Source organism: Manis pentadactyla, chromosome 6 (genome assembly GCF_030020395.1).
Source record: "Manis pentadactyla isolate mManPen7 chromosome 6, mManPen7.hap1, whole genome shotgun sequence".
NCBI classification, from domain to species: domain Eukaryota; kingdom Metazoa; phylum Chordata; class Mammalia; order Pholidota; family Manidae; genus Manis; species Manis pentadactyla.
The window spans coordinates 98,311,521-98,332,432 of NC_080024.1; the positions used below are offsets into that span (position 1 = coordinate 98,311,521).

Sequence of the window (20,912 nt, forward strand, 5' to 3'; positions counted from 1 at the left end):
TATTTCTTTGTTTTGTCTGATTGCCATGGCTAGGACCTCCAGTACTATGTTAAATAACAGTGGAGAGAGTGGGCATCCCTGTCTAGTTCCCGATCTCAGAGGAAATGCTTTCAGCTTCACGCTGTTCAATATAATGTTGGCTGTGGGTTTATCATAGATGGCCTTTATTATGTTGAGGTACTTGCCCTCTATTCCCATTTTGCTGAGAGTTTTTATCATGAATGGATGTTGAACTTTGTCAAATGCTTTTTCAGCATCTATGGAGATGATCATGTGGTTTTTGTCTTTCTTTTTGTTGATGTGGTGGATGATGTTGATGGACTTTTCAATGTTGTACCATCCTTGCATCCCTGGGATGAATCCCACTTGGTCATGGTGTATGATCCTTTTGATGTATTTTTGAATTCGGTTTGCTAATATATTGTTGAGCATTTTTGCATCTATGTTCATCAGGGATATTGGTCTGTAGTTTTCTTTTTTGGTGGGGTGTTTGCCTGGTTTTGGTATTAGGGTGATGTTAGCTTCATCGAATGAGTTTGGGAGTATCCCCTCCTCCTCTATTTTTTGGAAAACTCTAAGGAGAATGGGTATTATGTCTTCCTTGTATGTCTGATAACATTCCAAGGTAAATCCATCTGGCCAGGGGTTTTGTTCTTTGGTAGTTTTTTGATTACTGCTTCAATTTCGTTGCTGGTAATTGGTCTGTTTAGATTTCTGTTACTTTCTGGGTCAGTCTTGGAAGGTTGTATTTTTTTAGGAAGTTGTCCATTTCTCCTAGGTTTCCCAGCTTGTTAGCATATAGGTTTTCATAGTATTCTCTAATAATTCTTTGTATTTCTGTGTGGTCCGTCGTGATTTTTCCTTTCTCGTTTCTGATACTGTTGATTTGTGTTGACTCTCTTTTCTTCTTAATAAGTCTGGCTAGAGGTTTATCTATTTTGTTTATTTTCTCGAAGAACCAGCTCTTGGTTTCATTGATTTTTGCTATTGTTTTATTCTTCTCAATTTTATTTATTTCTTCTCTGATCTTTATTGTGTCCCTCCTTCTGCTGACCTTAGGCCTCATCTGTTCTTCTTTTTCCAATTTCAATAATTGTGACATTAGACCATTCATTTGGGATTGTTCTTCCTTTTTTAAATATGCTTGGATTGCTATATACTTTCCTCTTAAGACTGCTTTTGCTGTGTCCCACAGAAGTTGGGGCTTAGTGTTGTTGTTGTCATTTGTTTCCATATATTGCTGGATCTCCATTTTGATTTGGTCATTGATCCATTGATTATTTAGGAGCGTGTTGTTAAGCCTCCATGTGTTTGTGAGCCTCTTTGCTTTCTTTGTACAGTTTATTTCTAGTTTAATGCCTTTGTCGTCTGAAAAGTTGGTTGGTAGGATTTCAATCTTTTGGAATTTACTGAGGCTCTTTTTGTGTCCTAGTATGTGGTCTATTCTGGAGTCAGTGGTGTGTTGAAGTCTCCTAGAATGAATGCATTGCAGTCTATTTCCCCCTTTAGTTCTGTTAGTATTTGTTTCACATATGCTGGTGCTCCTGTGTTGGGTGCATATATATTTAGAATGGTTATATCCTCTTGTTGGACTGAGCCCTTTATCATTATGTAGTGTCCTTCTTTATCTCTTGTTACTTTCTTTGTTTTGAAGTCTATTTTGTCTGATATTAGTACTGCAACCCCTGCTTTCTTTTCACTGTTGTTTGCTTGAAATATGTTTTTCCATCCCTTGACTTTTAGTCTGTACATGTCTTTGGGTTTGAGGTGAGTTTCTTGTAAGCAGCATATAGATGGGTCTTGCTTTTTTGTCCATTCTATTACTCTATGTCTTTTGATTGGTGCATTCCGCCCATTAACATTTAGGGTGACTATTGAAAGATATGTACTTATTGCCATTGCAGGCTTTAAATTCGTGGTTACCAAAGGTTCAAGGTTACCCTCTTTAGTATCTTACTGCCTAACTTAGCTCGCTTATTGAGCTGTTATATACACTGTCTGGAGATTCTTTTCTTCTCTCCCTTCTTGTTCCTCCTCCTCGATTCTTCATATGTTGGGTGTTTTGTGCTGTGCTCTTTCTAGGAGTGCTCCCATCTAGAGCAGTCCCTTTAAGATGTTCTGTAGAGGTGGTTTGTGGGAAGCAAATTCCCTCAGCTTTTGTTTGTCTGGGAATTGTTTAATCCCACCGTCATATTTGAATGATAGTCGTGCTGGATACAGTATCCTTGGTTCAAAGCCCTTGTGTTTCATTGTATTAAATATATCATGTCATTCTCTTCTGGCCTGTAGGGTTTCTGTCAAGAAGTCTGATGTTAGCCTGATGGGTTTTCCTTTATAGGTGACCTTTTCCTCTCTAGCTGCCTTTAAAACTCTTTCCTTGTCCTTGATCTTTGCCGTTTTAATTATTATGTGTCTTGGTGTTGTCCTCCTTGGATCCTTTCTGTTGGGGGTTCTGTGTATTTCTGTGGTGTGTTCGATTATTTCCTCCCCCAGTTTGGGGAAGTTTTCAGCAATTATTTCTTCTAAGATACTTTCCATCTCTTTTCCTCTCTCTTCTTCTTCTGGAACCCCTATAATATGGATATTGTTCCTTTTGGATTGGTCACACAGTTCTCTTAATATTGTTTCATTCCTGGAGATCCTTTTGTCTCTCTCTGTGTCAGCTTCTATGCATTCCTGTTCTCTGGTTTCAATTCCATCAATGGCCTCTTGCATCCTATCCATTCTGCTTATAAACCCTTCCAGAGTTTGTTTCCTTTCTGTGATCTCCTTTCTGGCATCTGTGATCTCCCTCCAGACTTCATCCCATATCTCTTGCGTATTTCTCTGCATCTCTGTCAGCATGTTTATGATTCTTACTTTGAATTCTTTGTCAGGAAGACTGATTAGGTCTGTGTCCTTCTCTGGTGTTGTCTCTGTGATCTTTGCGTGTAGCTTTGCCTTTTCATGGTGATAGGAATAGTTTGCAGAGCTGGGACGAGTGACGGCTGGAAGAACTTCCCTTCTTGTTGGTTTGTGGCCCTCCTCTCCTGGGAGAACAGCAACCTCTAGTGGCTTGTGCTGAGCAGCTGCGCGCAGACAGCGTTTCTGCTTCCTGCCCGGCTGCTATGGAGTTTATCTCCGCTGTTGCTGTGGGCGTGGCCTGGCTCGGGCAGCTGCTCCAAAGTGGTGGAGTCGCGTTGGAGGGGGAGCAGCTGGGAGGCTATTTATGTCCGTAAGGGGCCTCCCTGCTCCCTGCAGCCCAGGGGTTAGGCTGCCCAGAGTTCCCCGGATTCCCTACCTCTGGATTAAGTGTCCCGCCCTGCCCCTTTAAGACTTCCAAAAAGCACCCGCCAAAACAAAACAACCACAAAAATAAATAAATAAATAAAAATAAATAAATAAAATAAAAATTTTCTATTAAAAAAAAAAAAAGTGGCCACTTGTTTTTCTTTATTCTCAGGCGCTAGCCTGAGGCATCTGCTCACTGGTCTTGCTGCCCTGTTTCCCTAGTATTGGGGTCCCTATCCCTTTAAGACTTCCAAAAAGCGCTCGCCAAAACAAAACAGCAAAAAAAAAAAAAAATTGGCCCTTTCTTTTCTGGTGTCTTCCAGTGCCAGGCCTCCGGTGCCCGCTCACTGTTCTTGCTGCCCTGTTTCCCTAGTATCCAGGGCCCCCTGCGCATGCACTGTGTCTGCACTCTGGCCCGGATGGCTGGGGCTGGGTGTTCGGCAATCCTGGGCTCTGTCTCCCTCCCGCTCTGCCTGCTCTTCTCCCGCAAGGAGTTGGGGGGATGGGCACTCGGCTCCCGCCGGGCCGGGGCTTGTATCTTACCCCCTTCGCGAGGCGCTGGGTTTTCTCAGGTGCGGATGTGGTCTGGATATTGTCCTGTGTCCTCTGGTCTTTATTCTAGGAAGGGTTGTCTTTGTTACATTTTCATAGATATATGTGGTTTTGGGAGGAGATTTTCACTGCTCTACTCACGCTGCCATCTTCCGATCCCCAAGTGCGATACCTTATCTTAAAATATTTTCTTATTGGATAATTCTTGTATATTGCTATTGATTTTATGAGTTGAGGATATTTTATTGAATACTTTGATGAATTCTTATTTTATTTTTTTGGTAAAGTTGTCTGAGTGCTCTAAATATCTAATAATCTAATTTTTCTTTTCCAATTTTTATACTTCTTATTTTTATTTCATCAGCCCAAATTATCAGAACAATGTTTAGCATTAATAGTATCAACAGTCCCTTGTTCTGATTTTCACCTGAATGCCACTGACATTTATCAGCTTCTCAGAGAGATCCATGTTCCTAAAAGTTAAGAACCATCATTTAGAATCATGAGTTATTAGCATTCATACATTCTTCCATCTACAAGGTAAGGATTCTTGAGATCAGAAGGTTAAACTGGTTCCAAAGTCTGAGGTGGTGGAAAAACCATGAGTAAAATTTATTTCCACTTATGGTTGTGTTGTTATCAAACTTTACAATTAAAATTACAGTGGTTTTCCTCAATCTCTGATTTTTTAAATTGCAAAACATTGCACTTTTTTTTTTGGTAACATCTTTATTCAGATATAATTCACATATTGTACAATTCACTCATTTAAATCACACAATTCTATGGCGTTTTAACACATTCACTGATTTGTGCATTATCATCTTGATCATTTGAGAATATTTTCATTACCCCCGAAAGAAACCTGGCACCGGTGAGCCATAATCTTCCAACTGTCCCAGTCCTCCCACCGCCCCCCTAATCCTGAGCCATAGGCAACTACTAATCTATGTTCTCTATAGATGTACCATTCTGTATGTTTTATATACATGGAATTACAGGTGGTCCCTTGTGACCGGCTTCTTATGCTTAGCATGTTTTCAAGGCTCATCCATATTGTAGAGTGTATCAATAATTCATCTCTTCTTATTGCCAGAAAATAGTCTATTCCATAGCATATACATTTTATCTTTAATTTATCAGTTAATGAACATTTGGATTGTTTTCACTTTTTGACTATTATGAAAAATACTATCATGAACATTCATGTACAAGTTTTTGTGTGGACGTGTTTTCATTTTTCTTAGGAGTGAAATTGCTTGATCATATGGAAACTCTGTGTTTAACAGTTTGAGAAATTCTGTAGTTAACAAGCTGTTTTCCAGACCAGCAGCACCCTTGTACATACCTGCCAGGAGTACACGAAGGTTCAAGTTTCTCCACATCCTTGTCAGATTGGTCATTCTTTGTATTTTTTTATCATAGCCATCCTAGTGGATGTGAAGTGGTATTTTATTATGGTTTTGATTCTCATTTACCTGATGGTTAATGATGTTGAACATCTTTTCATGCGCTTATTGCCTGTTTGTATATCTTTGTTTTGAGAACCATTTATTCATCTCCTTAGCCTATTTTTTTAACTTTGAGAATATTTCAGAGTTTATGGGCCATTCAAGATTCCTCTTTTGTGAAATGACTTTCTGTCACTTGCCTATTTTTCAATTGTATTGTTTGTCTTTTTCTTACTAATTATAGTTTTTAGTGTGGATATATATCTTTTCATATTTGAAGCTTTCATTTTCACTCTTTGTGGTCTTTTGATGAAAAGAGGATCTTAAATTTATTGTAGTCCAATTATAAATCTTTTTTGTTCTAGTTTGCACTTTCTGAATCTTGTTTAAGAAATCTGTCCCTACTCTGCATGAGACAGAGCCAGTATAGTACAGTGGTTTAAACAAAGGGCTCAAGAGGCAGATTACTTCAGTTCAAATCACAGCTCTACTATGAAGTGGCTCTGTGGCCTTTGCCAATTTTAGCTCTTTGCCTCAGTTTCCTCACCTATAAAATGGGAATGATACTAATAGTAGTATTTCACAGGGTTGTGAAGAGGAATAAATGAGTTGGCATATTAAATGCTTGAAACTGTATTGGGCACATAATAAGCATTAAGCACTTGCTGTTATTATTTGCAAATTTATTCTACCTGACCTAATGTTTTCAGTGCTGTAACATAGAAAATCAATCAGGTCTTTTTTCCATAAAGATAACCAATTACTAAAGCATTGTTTTTTTTTTTTTTACAACTACTATAGTTTTATTCAATAAGGAAAGGAAAAATTCCAATAACTCCATAAAAGCAGTCAGAACCCAATGTTATATATTCATAAGTCCATACATCCCCTTTCCATCAGAATAATTTTTCTTATATTCCTTTAATTTTCTACATGGGACCAGGAATGGCTATCCAGAAACAGGGAAAGGGTAGGGGTACGAGGTGGGGAGACATCAGAAAGGAAGAGGGGTTGGATCTAAGAATGAATATGTTGCTAATCTAGTTAGAGTTTTGCAATAGCCTAGCAAATATGTATCACTATTATCTGTCTACTCTGACCCCTGGCAATTGTTTACTGTCACCCATAACCAGGGCAACAAAAAAGCCTTATAGCATTTAGAGACCAGAGCCTCTGAAACAGCTCCCTGGAGTACATTCTCCAACACCACGCTCAGTCCAGTTCTGGCTGATGCGCAAAGCCATGCAGACGGCATTCTGGGGCCCCATGTTTACCAAAGTCTCTATAGGAGACCCTCAGGGCAAGTGCATTTCAAAGCCCACATTTGCTGTACAGCAGCAGCTGGCTCTGCCAGTCTTCAATCCCAGCAGCCAAGTCCTAGGGAAGAACTCTCAGAACCACCGTCTGGGGTTTCACCTGCTGATGGGCAAAACCACTCCTGGAGAAGGCCAGGATGAGTGTTCTTCTTTCCCAGTGACTCTGATTTTCTTAGGCTCCTTTGTTATCTTTTCTATCTATGGGGAGAGCTAAGTGTTTCTTAGGAGTGTCATCTTTTGAGTCATCTGTCCTTTCCCCATTGTTTTGTTTATGTTTTAGGTTGGTCTCTCCTGCAGCTCTCTGTCCTAGTACACTGGCCTCTTTGTCTCCCCTGATTTTTAATAATTGCCTTATAAGTTTAATGCACCTTGATTGCTAGTGGGGTAAATCTCTCTTTATTCACCTTCAAAATTACCTTAGCTATTCTTAGACCTTTCTACCTAAATAGGGATTTTAGGATTTGTCTGTCAACTTCCACCAAATCTCTGTGGTTATTTTGATTGGAATTGCACTGAACCTCTAGTTTAATTTGGGTAGAACTGACATCTTTATGGTGTTTTTGCCACTACTAATGAGAGCATAAATTAAAGCATTCAAAAAATGTTTCCTCTTGTACTTCACTTTCAGATAGGATTCTTGCACATACAAGTCTGATAAAACCCCAGGGAAGTGATGATGCCTTGACTATAAGAGAACCTGGAAACATGAAAATATGAGCTCTGCCTTCTATCTACTTTTGGGAGGGCGAGAGCACACATGAACATGACGAGGGTACACTATTATTTAGTCCATTATATCCTTTCTACCTAAGTAAGATTTTGCTTCTTCCTGTTGAAATCCTACAACTTTCTTTTTCTTCCCTAACTGCTTTTGTAGGAAGCTAGAAAAGTATCAAAAAGGAACAGTGATAATGGGCATCTTGTCTCATTCTGATATTAAAGAGAATGATTCTACAGCTCACCCTTAGGTGTAGTATCATGGATTTTACCTAGTTAGGAGTTACCCTTAAATTTTATTTATTTTTTATTGAGGTATAATTGACATATAATATTAGTTTCAGGTGTACAAATAATGATTTGATATTTGTATATATTGCAAAATGGTCACCACAGTAAGTCTAAATATTTAAAAGTTTGCAAGAGAATAGGTATTAAAAGTTCTCATAACAAGAAAAAATGATGTAACTGTGTATGGTGACAGATGCTAACTAGACTTTACCCATATTTTAATTGGGCTATTTGCCTTTTTTATTATTGAGGTGTAATAGTTCTTTACTTAGGCTAGATTTTTTTTCCCTGTATATCTGTATTTTTGGATCCAAATCCAGTTTTTGACAATACTTATCTTTATCAGATATTTATGAGGTTATATTAGATACACGATATGCAAAATTTTCTCCTATTCTGTGGGTTGTCTGCTCACTTTTAAACAGCATCCTCTGAAGTATAGTTTTAAAGGTTTGATGATGTCCAGGAGATTTATTTTTTGTTCTTGCTAATACCCTTGTTGGCATATCTCAGAATCCATCGCCTTATTCCAGGTCATCAAGTTTACGCTTATATTTTCTTCTAAAAGTTTTACAGCTTTAGCCCCTACAGGTAGGTCTTCAATTAATTTTGAGTTAATTTTTGTATACGTGTGAAGTAGGGGTGCGATCTCATTCTTTCACATGTGGAGGCCCAGTTACCCGGCATCATTTCCTGACAAGACTCTTCGTTCCTCCTCTAATTGCCTTGGTGCCCTTTCAAAAAGCAATCGCCCTTAAAGTGAGGGTGATTTTGGACTCTCATTTCTATTTCATGATCTATGTTTCCCTTTATGCCAGTACCACACTGTCTTAGTTCCTGTAGCTCTCAAGTAAGTTTGTATTTACTGTGAATCCTCCATCTTTGCTGTTTTTAGAGATTGTTTTGGCTATTCTAGGTCCCTTGAATTGTGAAATATATTTTAGGATCAACTTGCAAATTTCTACAAAGAAGCCAGCTGGGATTTTGATACAAATCTGTAGATCGAATTGGGGAGCATTGCCATCTTAGTGATATATCTTCCAATCTATAAACATAAGATGTCACTCCATGTATTTAGGTCTCTACTGTCTTTCAAACTGTATACATTTTTAAACTTGCATAGCAGTTAGCAAAAAGTACATAGCTTCTGGAGATTGTTTAGCATTTGCAACTACTCCTTTCATTTTTATGTAGATAAAATCACTTTCAATGTGTTAGAAGTGTAAAACATTTATAAAGAAGTATCATTAAAATATGTTGCCTTAAATAATTTCTGAAACAGAAGGGACAAACAGAAACAAACTCTAGTGAATGTATAAACTGAGAAAGTACAATGAAAAGTATCTGACACTGTAGGGCAGGAAACCTGGGAGCCTTTACTAGCTGTGTGCTTAAGCAGGCACATAACCTTGGGAAAATTATTTTACCTCTCTAGGTTTGTCTCCCCACACATAAGATGATTTTGTAATTTTTCCTTAACAGAAAATCATGGGTCTGTGCTACTAAACAACAATATGGCATGAAACTGTGTATTTATTTTTAAACTAAATCTTGAGGATTAAAACATTCATAAAATTGTTTGAAGTTAAGAAATAAAGGGGAAAATATTTATGAAAGATTTTTCCTTGCTGTAGATTAAATTATAGGAAGATATATATGGAGTTAAAATACCTGTAATAAACATGAAAGACAATTATGGGCCTTAGAGTGCAAAACTGTGGTTATGATTCATCTTCAGAATAATTAGGAAATGGACATCATCTGTTTTAGTCAGAATTTTAATGTTAATAAATCATCTTAAAATATCCAATACAGCAAATGAAAGTCTGGGCCAATATGTGGATTACATATTTAAACCTCTCTTTTTTTTAGTATTTTAAAGTAGCATCAAATCTTTGAGCTTGGGAAACTCCTAAGGTATACATTTTCAAGGCAGCCCTGACTTTCCAATGCTCTGATATAAAGGCACATACTGCCCGTATAAGAACTTAAGTACTTGGGAATTAGGACTGTTTTTACTGGTTTTTAAATCAATACTCAATAGCACCATCTACTGTTAGCGTCATGAAATTCAGTAATAGTGGAAAGAATAACACTCTCAGATCTTCACACTGAAATGAATAAAAGAAATCTAGTCCCAACTTTCAAAGCTTACAGATAAAGAATGTGAGATTTGGAAAAGATAAGTAACTTGTCAAAAGTCACAGGTTTCTTGCTAAAACAATATATACTATTGAAAACTAAAATTTCTGTAGGTGCTTCCAAAGCAAAGAAAACATGGAAAACCAATTTATCCTAGTGATCCAGTCTCTAGAGTTACACTGAGCTAGTACTCTTTTTGGCTCCAGTACTGACTATCTTTGGGAAAGTTAATTACTGCTTTGAATTTTTTTTAGATCTGAAAATTGGTGACCAAACGGCTTCTCAGGGTTTGCATGAGAAGCAGAAATAGTAGACAGTGTATGTAAAGTACCATGCCTGATATGTGGTGATCAATCATGGTGATACTATTTGTATTCACAACTGATAGAGATGCCTTTGAACCCAGGTCTCTCCGATTGCAGTGTCCATGTTCTTTAAACTTGATCATGACAGCCATCACAAGAGACTGGCAGTATCATACATAAAAAGTGAGACAATCCATGAATATCTGATAACATGGTGTATCAAAATATAAGCCCCAGCAGCATAGCAGAAACTTCATGGAATGATTTGACGTTGGGGAGAGAAGAAAGCTAGCTTTCATCTTCAGTATTTGGAAAAGAGGTCCTTAGTTGTGTTGTTATATTGGCCAGCAAGTAGCCTCTCTTTTAGTGATGGGCCTGTACTTGTGGCCCAGGCATGGTCAATTACAGCACCTTATTTTTCCTGGACACAGTGAATGATCCGGAGGACATGGGATACAAAAAGGGCTGAGTCCAGAGGAGTGAGAGAAATAAGAGCTGTACAGTATCTTAGATCCCATGCAAATACATTGTCCAGGTGCCTCCCTCCCAATAAAGTGTGGAGGTCATCTTTGACTGTTACCTCATGTTCCTCCGCCTCCTCTTCACTTAGCAGCCGAACTCTCAAGTTTTCCACTCTCCTTTGGAGATAGGTATGACCACAGGACCAACTGGGGCCTGTGGGACGCGAGCGAAATTGCTGAATGTCATTTCTGCAGTTTGATCTCAAACCATTCGTCATGTTTTTCCATTCTCTTTTCTCCTTTCCTGCAGGCTGGGTAGCAAATGAGCAGTGACTCAGCTTTAACCTTTAGATGAGGGCAACACCATAGAAGATAAACACTGTAGAGGACCTGGACAGACTAGAAAGAAATAGATTTTTACCGAGAAGTTACTCATGGGAAACACTGTGTAGGTGCAGCCTTAGATTGTAAATTCAATGCACAAGACAAAAATCCATTTAGTCTCAGCTGTAAGAAGGAATGAAGTATTGACTCATGCTCCAATGTGCATGAACCTTGAAAACATTATCCTAAGAGAAAGAAGCCAGTCACAAAAAAGTCACATATTGTATGATTCCACTTACAGGGAATGTCTGGAATAGGTACACCTAGAGACAGATTGGTGCTGGAGGGCTGGAGGAGGTGCAGGTAGTGGCTGCTAATGAGTACCAAGCTTCTTTCTGGGGTGATGAAAATATTCTGGAATTAGTAACAATGTTTGTGCAAACTTCTAAATGTACTAAAACCACTGAAATGTTCACTTTAAAACAATGAATTTTAGAGAATGCAATCATACTTCCAAAAATCCATGTAGGCTAAATCACCCTCAAAAGTCCTTTTCAAAGAGTCTAATACAGCAATAGTTTTATCTTAGTTTTAAAAGTAAGTTGTCTTTAAACTCTTATTTTGGGTTGAGTACAACATAAAGTAGTATGATTGCACTGAGTAAACCCTCTTATCAAAAAGTTATCCTATCACTTGAGAAATACTGTTGTATTAGATTCTCCCCTTAGGAGATGAGAAGTATTCAAAGGGAATATGTGTACCCCTGGGGACACAAGAAGAATTTCCAAGAGGTGCTCAGGCAGAGAGTTTTAAGGAAATGAAATTTCCAGATCCTCAAGTTGCACCGGTTGTCTTTTCTAAATCATCTGTGGCTAAGCTGTCGCAGATGTCATGTCCTTTGTGTCCTATCGTCTTTTCCTACCTCCCATTTCTGAGCTTACTATTGTAAGCACACCCCTCAGTCATAAATCCTTACCACGGTCAAACCCTCAGGGCGCCAAACAATCAGACCTTCGAGATACTGATGTTGGGGAAGCATTTCTGTAAGTCGAGGCAGCATAAAATCAAGACGGAGCGTTGCATTTTTCCTCGCCTTGTATTTTTGGCATTTAATTCAGAAGGAATTCAAAGACTGTAGTAAAATTCCTTTCATTTACCTCTACTTCAAAGCCAAGCACTGAGAGCCATGAATGGAAGCCGGTTCAGGACTCCACTGGGCACGTAGCTGTCGCGTCCCTCGCCTCCCCGCGGCGAAGGCATCACCTCAGCCGGTTGAGGAGGGCGGGCGGCGACCCCTGCCGAGCGCCGACCGAGGCCGCAGCGCGGGAGCGCCCCGTCCCCTCGTGTGACCTGGCGGCGGGCCGTTTTTTAAAATGGAGTCGTTCAAACCCCCGCTCAGGTCAGCTCCGTTAGCAGGTGCCCTCGGCGCTCCGCGGCGCGTGCGGGGAGGCGCGGGCACCCCAACAGCTAACCGGCGCGTCTGCGTTTCCAGGGACAGCCTTCGGGCTTCCACCCAGGCCGGGCCGGCGCGGCAGGGATCCCAGCGCCGCCGTCACCTCGGCAGCGCTGCTGCCGCGCGTCGGTGCATCTGTCGATTCCCCGGGGAACGCCCTTGAGACTCGCGTCCCGCATCAGGTGCCTCCTTGGCTCCGCCCACCGCGTTCTAGCCCCGCCTCCGCCCCGCCCAGTAGGGGCCCGCCCGTCGCCCCACTTCCGGCGCCAGCCTCCCCACCGGCCTCCGTCGCTTCGCACTTCCCTCTGCGGGTGCCCTTCTCTCGCCCCTATCTTCGCTTCCGACGCGGTCACGTGAGGGGCCGACGCGAGGCCTGCCGGGACGGGTCGGCAGCTGGGTCAGGGTTCGTTCCCAACATGGCGGTCCCGGCCGGGTGGTGACCGCGGTTTGGCCGTCGGGAGGCCTCCCTGGCGGTTGTCGGCGGGTCCTCCTCTGGGTGGAATGCGAGATCGCCGGGGCGAGCGCTGAGGAGGCCGTGACGCGGCGGGGCCGGCGGCGGGGGCCCCAGGAGCCGAGGCGGCGGCGGCCGTGCCTTCCGTTGGTCCCAGGGCTTTAGTGCGGACCCCGCCCGGCCGGGCCAGGCCGGCGGGCGGCGGCTGCGGCCTTTGCGGCCGCGGGGTGGGCGCCGCCCTGCCTCTGCCGCGGCCATGGCTCAGTGCGTGCAGTCCGTGCAGGAACTCATCCCGGACTCCTTCGTGCCCTGCGTGGCCGCGCTGTGCAGCGACGAGGCGGAGCGGCTCACGCGCCTCAACCACCTGAGCTTCGCGGAGCTGCTGAGGCCCTTCTGCCGCCTCACCTCCGAGGGTACGTGGGCCGCCCCACCGCGCCGGCCGGGAGCGGGAAACGGGGGGCGAGGCTGCGTCGCGGAGCTGCTGCTGGCGGCCCCTGGGGCCGGAGGACAAGCCCGAGGGGAGCCCCGCGCCGCGAGGCCCAATCCCAGGTCTGCAGGCGAGCTCCTTCCGCGCACAGGCGGAGCTCTTAGGAGATTTGTGAAGGAGGGAAGTGGAGTCGGGAAGCTGCGCGGGAGGTGCGGGTCGGAAGGGGCTGCCTCTTGGACCGGTGGAGGTCGCAGTAAGGCGAGGTGTCCTTGCCTGGGCGGTAACTGGACTTCCAGAGTTGTCTTAAGTACATCCTTCTACCCATAAGGCTCATCTTCTTTTAAGCTATCCTGTTATTTTGCTTTTTTCTTTGAAAATCTAGGCCTTTTTTTAGGTCTATAACATAACAGTCTCTTAAGGAAATAAAACATATAGAAATAACAAAATTTGCAGCTGCCTTTCGACTGATGGACGAGGACGTTAAGACAAGTTGTGGTTAGTTTAACATAGATATCATAGAGATGGAAAGGCCTGAAATGTACTTTTTCAGATAAAAGTATAATCAGCAGGAGGAATGTGACTCTGAATGAGGAGCTACATGTTTAACCAGCTTTGGAGACTATTGGGGAAAAATGAGCGTAATAAAACTCCCGAGTATGTTTACACTAATATCTTTACCTGTTCTTTGCAAACAGAGCATAGCAAAGTGTATGTAAAATTCTATGCAAAGTGAATGTTTCTACAGTCAAGTTGTGTCAAAGGAACGACTGTGATGTGTATTTGGTTGTGATGACTTCTCCACAAAAAAACAGTGCGGCACTGTAAATTGTGTGCACTTTTTGGGGAAGTATAGCGCCATTTTAAGTTCAGCATTTAAAGGAGAGAAGGAGCTGTCCAAAAAATAAAGTTTGAAACTGTTGGATTTCTTGGGAACTTAGCGTGTACCTTAGCCAGCAATCCCAGCTCCTCAGTATTGTACTAAATCAACAAGCACAAAGTGCCCCACACTTTTAGATTCTTTACACAAGGCACATGAGAGCTAGTCTGACTTTAAAATATGTGCTCTTTCCTGCTTTGTTTAAATAAAGAATAATAATGCTAATACCTGATACCCGCTTTATTTGGCTTTTCCCTTTTAGTCCCCACTGAATCCTATAAGGTAGATACTGTTACCACTATTTAAAATCTGAGGACATTGAGGTATAGAGATGTTAAACCTGTCTGTGTCTTACTTGTGGGAAAGATTTAAAAGCAGGCAGTGTGACTCAAGTGTTTTTTATTGTCATCCTATCTCCTGGCATTATTTAATCATTCATCTTAGAGAGCAGTGCTGTCCAGTACAAATATAATGTGAGTCACATATGTAATTTAAAATTATTTAGTAGTCACATTGTGAAAAATTAAATAGAAGCAGGCAAAATTAATTTTGATAGCATATCTTATTTAACCAGTATTTAAAAACTGTTAACCATTTCAGCATGTAATCAATACAAAAAATTTTAATGAGATATTTTACGTTCTTTTTTTATGGCCAAGTCTTTGAAATTTGGTGTGCGTTGTACACTTAACATTACACCTCACTTGGGACTATACATATTTCAGGTGCTGAATAACCACACATGGCTCGCATCTTCTGTACTGGTGGGTGCAGTGAGTGGAGGCTCAAACCTGTATTCTGGCTTCTCCTCTTAGACTGAAAGATGTAGGAAAGCAGTGTAATGAGTAGGACTTTGAGGCTAGGTGGAGAGCCTGTGGGATGGAAGAGGACCAACATTACTGGTCAGAAGGGGCATGAGGTTTGAGTGGTAGAGGCAAAAAGTATAATTTTGAGTGGCTTGAGTGGTTGGGAACAGTGAGGAAACTATTACTGGACTACAGGAAGGTAAAGGGTGATGCCTGGATAAGGGAGAATATTGAATTCTAGGGAAGGAATTTTGGATTTCATATCTAATGATAAATGTGTGGCAGTTGTAGATTCTTAAGCAAGGATATAAAATTTTAGAAGAGTTGTGGTTTTTAAGGATAGAGAGGAAGTGATAAACATTTCAAGGTTGAATAGGGTTAGGACATAGACCATGGTAGTGACCTTTAAAGTTGGTGAAAAAGACTTAATTTTTCTATAGTTTAGTTTTTTTGCGGGTAAATCTTGGGGCTGGCTCTTTACCATCCAGAAAAGACTGCTTTTTTGTCTCAAGCAGAAGGATTCCTCAAAGATAGCTTATCCTTAGGCAGTGGGGCAAGAGAATATGACTCCAGGCAACCTAATTTAAGAATACAACTAACTAAAACAAGCTACAAGTTCCTTAGAGGAAAAAAGAATGTTAGAAAAATGACTGGACTCCATTTCTGACCTGTGAGTATGCTGTTATTTGAGGTCAAAACTTGCTTTGACTACTGAGGTACCAATGTACAATGTTCAGTATTTTCAGGGGACTTATTTTTAGATTTTATTAGAAAAACACATAGTTTAAAAAGGGAGGGTTGATAGATCAAATCTGACACCATCCCTTAGTAGGGCCTTGAAAATAGTTTTTAGATTTGATGTTTAGGCAATGGAGAGCCATTCTAGGTTCCTTGGACACATTTTTTAAAACCTGAAGTATATCCTTTTATATTAAATGGTTATTGTATATATTTGATCATTATGCTAGGTAAATGTTTGAGATTTAGACAATTTATAATCATTGTTGCAACACAAATTTTGTGAACCTAATACTACTTGAGAAGTTTCTCCTGGCCATCTCTTTCAAAGAGTAGTAGTGATAACATGTTACTTAATCAAACCTTACTGTTTTTGCTGTCATGGTGGTAGTTTCTTGATATTTCTGAACAGTGTTTCAGCATATCATGTAGACATTTATAAGATTTAAGAAAATTTCACTTTTATTTTTAAAAAAGTATTGGGCTGTCATTTTTAAAAGGTATATACTATTATTTTAAAGTTGATTACATTTATTTAGGAGTTTGAAAAGGTAAGAATAGAATGCAGTTTTTATGTAAATCTTTAATGTTTTTTGAATGAACTAGCAAAAGTGGCAAATTGGAACAGGAAATGATCCTTGAAGAATAGTTAATGCCTCCAGTTTCCGTAAGTTTCTTTAAAAAAGTTATAAATATTTCATCAATCTTAACTACCATGTTGGTATAACCAGGTAATCAACCTACAAGTTTTTTAAGTATCAAACTTTGAATAAAATTTAAGTTGATGTTTCAAAATTTAGATACATGTGTTGTTTGTTTCACTTTTGTGCAAGTTACTTTTTTCAGCAATTAAGGTTTTCTTTGTAAAGTTTTGTGTGCTAGGTAAAAACGTAAAAGATACATTATTTCATTTTTTAAAGTATATTTCAGAGAACATGGGATGTGTTATATGCTCCCTGTAAACAAATTTGTGGTCAGATAAATTTGCTTAATATAGCATGTGTTTGGAAGAATTACAGTGCATGTAGCAGTTTTAGGTTCACAGCAAAAGTGAGCAGAAAATACAGAGAGTTTCCATATAACTCATGTTCCAACATGGTCACAGCTCCCCTCACTATCAGCATCGCACACCAGAGTGGGCATTGATTATTATGCTGGTGGGGTAGTGGCTGAGAATGCAGGCCACACACTTGAGGAAGCAGAGGGAGTCTGCACACAGCCTTTAGTTCCCCTTTCCTCCTGTTTGCTGTTTCAGTGTTGACACCACAGACCTCACAGATCACCCTGCCCTGGACCAGCGTTAGGGGGAAGGGAATTAGTGATTTGGTAGTTGGATGGATGGTAGCTGGTCCCTGGCAACTCCAAACATGGGGGAGGGAAAGGACCTACAGTTGGAAGGTTATGAGCAGCAGCACTGTGGGAGGAGGTCAGATGGTCAGATACCCTTTGGGTATGTTATGAAATATTTTAAGTCAGTTGTATTTCTGGAAGACTGTTTCACTTGGAATTTTTGGTTTCTGCTTTGTGGGAATTTCTGGTTTCTGATTTGAGCATCCTTTTTGTGTAAGCTATTAACACAATTTTTATTATTATAGTTGGGTTGTTATGCTTGTGTATAATTTATTTCAGGTTCTTTCCTTTTTTTTTAAGTTCATATGAGAGATCCCAATAATCAGCTTCACATAATTAAAAATTTGAAGATCGCAGTAAGCAATATTGTCACCCAAGCACCTCAGCCTGGAGCCATTCGGAAGCTTTTGAATGATGTCGTTTCTGGCAGTCAGCCTGCAGAAGGATTAGTAGCTAATGTGATTACCGCAGGAGATTATGACCTCAACATCAGTGGTATGTAATAAAATTTATTATTATTATTTTCTGAATAAAGTTTTTTTGTTGTTGCTAAAAGACATAGTTCTGTATCTTGGAAGTCATTTGACAAGTGTTTACTGAGTGCTAGAGCCTGGGAATACAGTGTTGAGAAAAACATTCCTTGTTTTTAAGGAGGTCACAAATCCCATAAGTATATAGCCATTCAAACTGGATTATATGATTTCATTTTATTTTTCATATTGAAAGTGTTTTTGTAGTTTCTAATAGTAAAATTAATACAAGCTTCACGAGGGCAGGAACTTTGGGTTTTTATTCCTAGTACCTAAAGTAATGCCTAACACATGGATAATAAATATTCCTTGAATGAAATCTAATGGTAGATAAAAGACCAACATAAATAGAAAGCATTAAGTTTATTTTTTATGTTGCTTAGTGTTAAGTAGAGGAAATGTTTATAATATAGAAAAAGAATTTTCTAAGTGCATCTTAATCTGATTTCAATAGTAAATGTTTTCATAGTAAGATTGGTAGGTAAAATTATATATTAATATGTAAAGCGAATTAGCAGTATTAGGTGCAGCTCTTTTCCGGTATGAAAAAGATTTAATTACTAGGGAATCACAGGATAGATTTTTAGAGGGAAAAGAGGATACAAGTATATCATCTAATCAGGCTATTTCAGCAGCCTAATAAAATAATCTTTTTAGGTCAGTATAACTTATAATCTGATATTTTAATACTTCCTAAGCATATTTAAAGACTTTTCCTAAACATAAGAGAGCTTAATTAATATGTGTTAGTTGACAAAGTTGGTTGGTCGCACTTTATAGTTAGAATTATTTTATTTAAATGTTCATAATTTCCTTCTATGGTATTAATTTTAGTTCCATCAAAAGTTAACTTTATAATTTTTAATTTAGAGTATTATGGTTATCTTTACAAATCAAAAGAATCTGAATTTTAGGATACATATTTTAAGCAGTTCCTAGCATAACATGTTTTAACAAGGCAAAATTTGAATATTTCTCCTTGAAACTGTTATTTCCCTGTCATCAGTGGGAAATTCATGTTGCAATGTAAAGGGCAATAACTCAAATGCCAGAGCAACTAAGTTTTTGGACTACTATAATTAATGGGGTATTAGTTAATTGGATAACTTGAATAAGTCACATATTCAGACTTGGTTTCATTCTTTGAAAAGAAGAGAATTTGTCTAGTCTTTCATAAGGCCTTTCTTAGACCTTTAATCCTATGATTCTGTTTTATAGGACCTTTAACATTTTTGTCATTCATGTAACAAATATTTATTAATGTCCTCCTATATGCCTTGCATTGAGATACAGAAATGAGTAAAATATGTATGAGTTCGTAATCTGGTAGGGAGACAAACATGTAAATCAGTAATCATTATACATTCTAATTTACAGTACCATATACTTATATAAGAATATGATATAGCTGGTATGACAGAGTGCTAAGGGGGCACAGAGAGGGATTAGCTATCATATTAAAATGAAAAAAATACTTTTTGTACTACAAATGTTTTCCTTATCTCCAAGGCCATAATATCTTTTACTTAAGAAAAGTTTTATCAAAATGATACATGCACATAGATAAAATGCTAAAGACTTTGAAGGAAAAACAACAGTGATTTGTACCTGCACACCTGCCCCAATTCTTTTAATGGTTTTCCTCTGGTACTGATTTAGTGTTTCCAAGTAGTGTTTTTATGTACCTATCTATGGCTTAATTAAAAATTTTATTCATTAATTTCTCATTTTAATTGGTGAAGAGTTAGCTTAATTATTCCCATCCTCCTTTCCTATCTCCCTAATGTAGTTTTCATAGTTTTTGGTTAACAGTCATTGTTTAATTATGATAAAATAATTGTTCGTTTCCGAGCCAAATATTTCAGTCTGTTCTTACACAGCATTTTGGTTTTTTCAGGACTTAATCATTGCCTTTTTTAGAACAACTTGCAGAGGGTTTTTTTTTTTAATTTAAAAATTTTGATATCTTTAATGTACAATTACTTGAACAACATGGTTACTAGACTCCCCCCATTATCAAGTCACCCCCACATACCCCATTACAGTCACTGTCCATCAGCTTAGTAAGATGCTTTCGAATCATTACTTGTCTTCTCTGTCTATACTGCCTTTCCTGTGTCCCCCCCACCTACATTATATGTGCTAATCGTAATGCCCCATTTTCCCCCTTATCCCTCCCTTCCCACCTACCCTCCCCCGTCCCTTTCCCCTTGGTAACTGTTAGTCCATTCTTGGGTTCTGTGATTCTGCTCCTGTTTTGTTCCTTCAGTTTTTTCTTTGTTCTTATACTCCACAGATAATTGAAATCATTTGATACTTTGTCTTTCTCTGCCTGGCTTATTTCACTGAGCATAATACCCTCTAGTTCCATCTGTGTTGTTGCAAATGGTAGGATTTGTTTTCTTCTTATGGCTGAATAATATTCCATTGTGTATATGTACCACATCTTCTTTATCCATTCATCTCCTGATGGACACTTAGGTTGTTTCCATTTTTTGGCTATTGGCAGAGAGTTTTTTGTATCACTTGCTAGCCTCTCAGATTTCAGTAATCTCTCAGTAAGATTTTCTCCTTAGATTAGTTTGTCAGAGACCATTTATCAAGGTTGTCTTGCTAAAGTCTTCTCTTTTTAGGGGCTCTCTTGTCTCCTCCTGGTGTGAGCCAGGAGCTCTATTCTCTCACTTTATCTCTAAATAAAAGCCTGTGCCTTGCTCTCCTAAAAGGAAGGAAGGAAGGAAGGAAGGAAGGGAGGGAGGGAGGGAGGGAGGGAGGGAGGGAGGGGGGGAGGGAGGGAGGGAGGGAGTCTTCTCTTTTTCTACTGTATGAATTATCAATGGGGAATGATGTCCTTTAATGGGGAGAAAGTTTGGTTCTTGGGTGGAGGCCAGAAAAATCATAGACATTACAATGGTTTGTGGCTTTCTAGCGGAGCATGGTACATATAAAAAGATTCACAGCATGTCTGTGGTATTGTTTTAAAGTATTTTTTGGGGGTGGGGAGAAAGGCCAATTATAAAAAAAAATGTCTAAAAAGGCTCATGGGGAGATAATGAAATAAAAATTGCAAACACTGTTCTATCCCATATTGGACTTGTTACTCTCCAAGACCTGCTCTACAACTGTCTTCCTGGGAATTTTCTAACCTTGTAGTCATAGCTTTTTTTGGTTTATTTCCTTTGGTGAAGGACAGATCCAGTAGTGTGCTGAGAAAGGTTGCTTTTTAAGTAAAATTTTTCAGAAATAAATGTCTGAAAATGTCCTTTTATGATCGATTGATAGCTTATATATATTAGAAGTAATTTCCCTCAGAATTCTTTTTTTTTCTTCTAGCTTCTAGTATTGCTGTAAAGAAGCTGGATGCTCTTATACATATCTGCCTGCCCCCTTCCTGCAATTCCCTCCAACTTTTAGAAGCTCGTTATTTCTGTTATTTTGAAATTTCATATTGGGC

At 39.5% G+C, this 20,912-nt stretch overlaps 1 protein-coding gene and 1 long non-coding RNA gene across 4 annotated transcripts in view; one reads left to right on the forward strand and one right to left on the reverse strand.

Annotated features, from left to right (window-relative positions):
* Nucleotides 1-6,251: 6,251 nt before the first annotated feature.
* Nucleotides 6,252-12,420, reverse strand: LOC118912504 (uncharacterized). The gene is made up of 3 exons (XR_005024812.2): nucleotides 11,987-12,420; nucleotides 11,129-11,224; nucleotides 6,252-10,904 (listed from the first exon to the last, which is right to left on the reverse strand). It is a non-coding gene; the product is annotated as an uncharacterized LOC118912504 (long non-coding RNA).
* Nucleotides 12,421-12,648: 228 nt separating this feature from the next.
* The window catches only part of TRAPPC8 (trafficking protein particle complex subunit 8), a 106,820-nt gene continuing 98,556 nt past the window's right edge, over nucleotides 12,649-20,912 (forward strand). Inside the window, exons 1-3 of one of the 3 annotated variants that reach the window (XM_057503975.1) lie at nucleotides 12,651-12,817; nucleotides 12,854-13,146; nucleotides 17,232-17,426. In XM_057503975.1, the coding sequence (XP_057359958.1) occupies nucleotides 12,990-13,146; nucleotides 17,232-17,426 (352 nt within the window). In that variant the 5' untranslated portion in view covers nucleotides 12,651-12,817; nucleotides 12,854-12,989. Of the gene's footprint in view, nucleotides 13,147-17,231; nucleotides 17,427-20,912 lie in introns of all 3 variants that reach the window. The other 2 variants (XM_057503977.1, XM_057503976.1) reach the window with 2 other exon arrangements.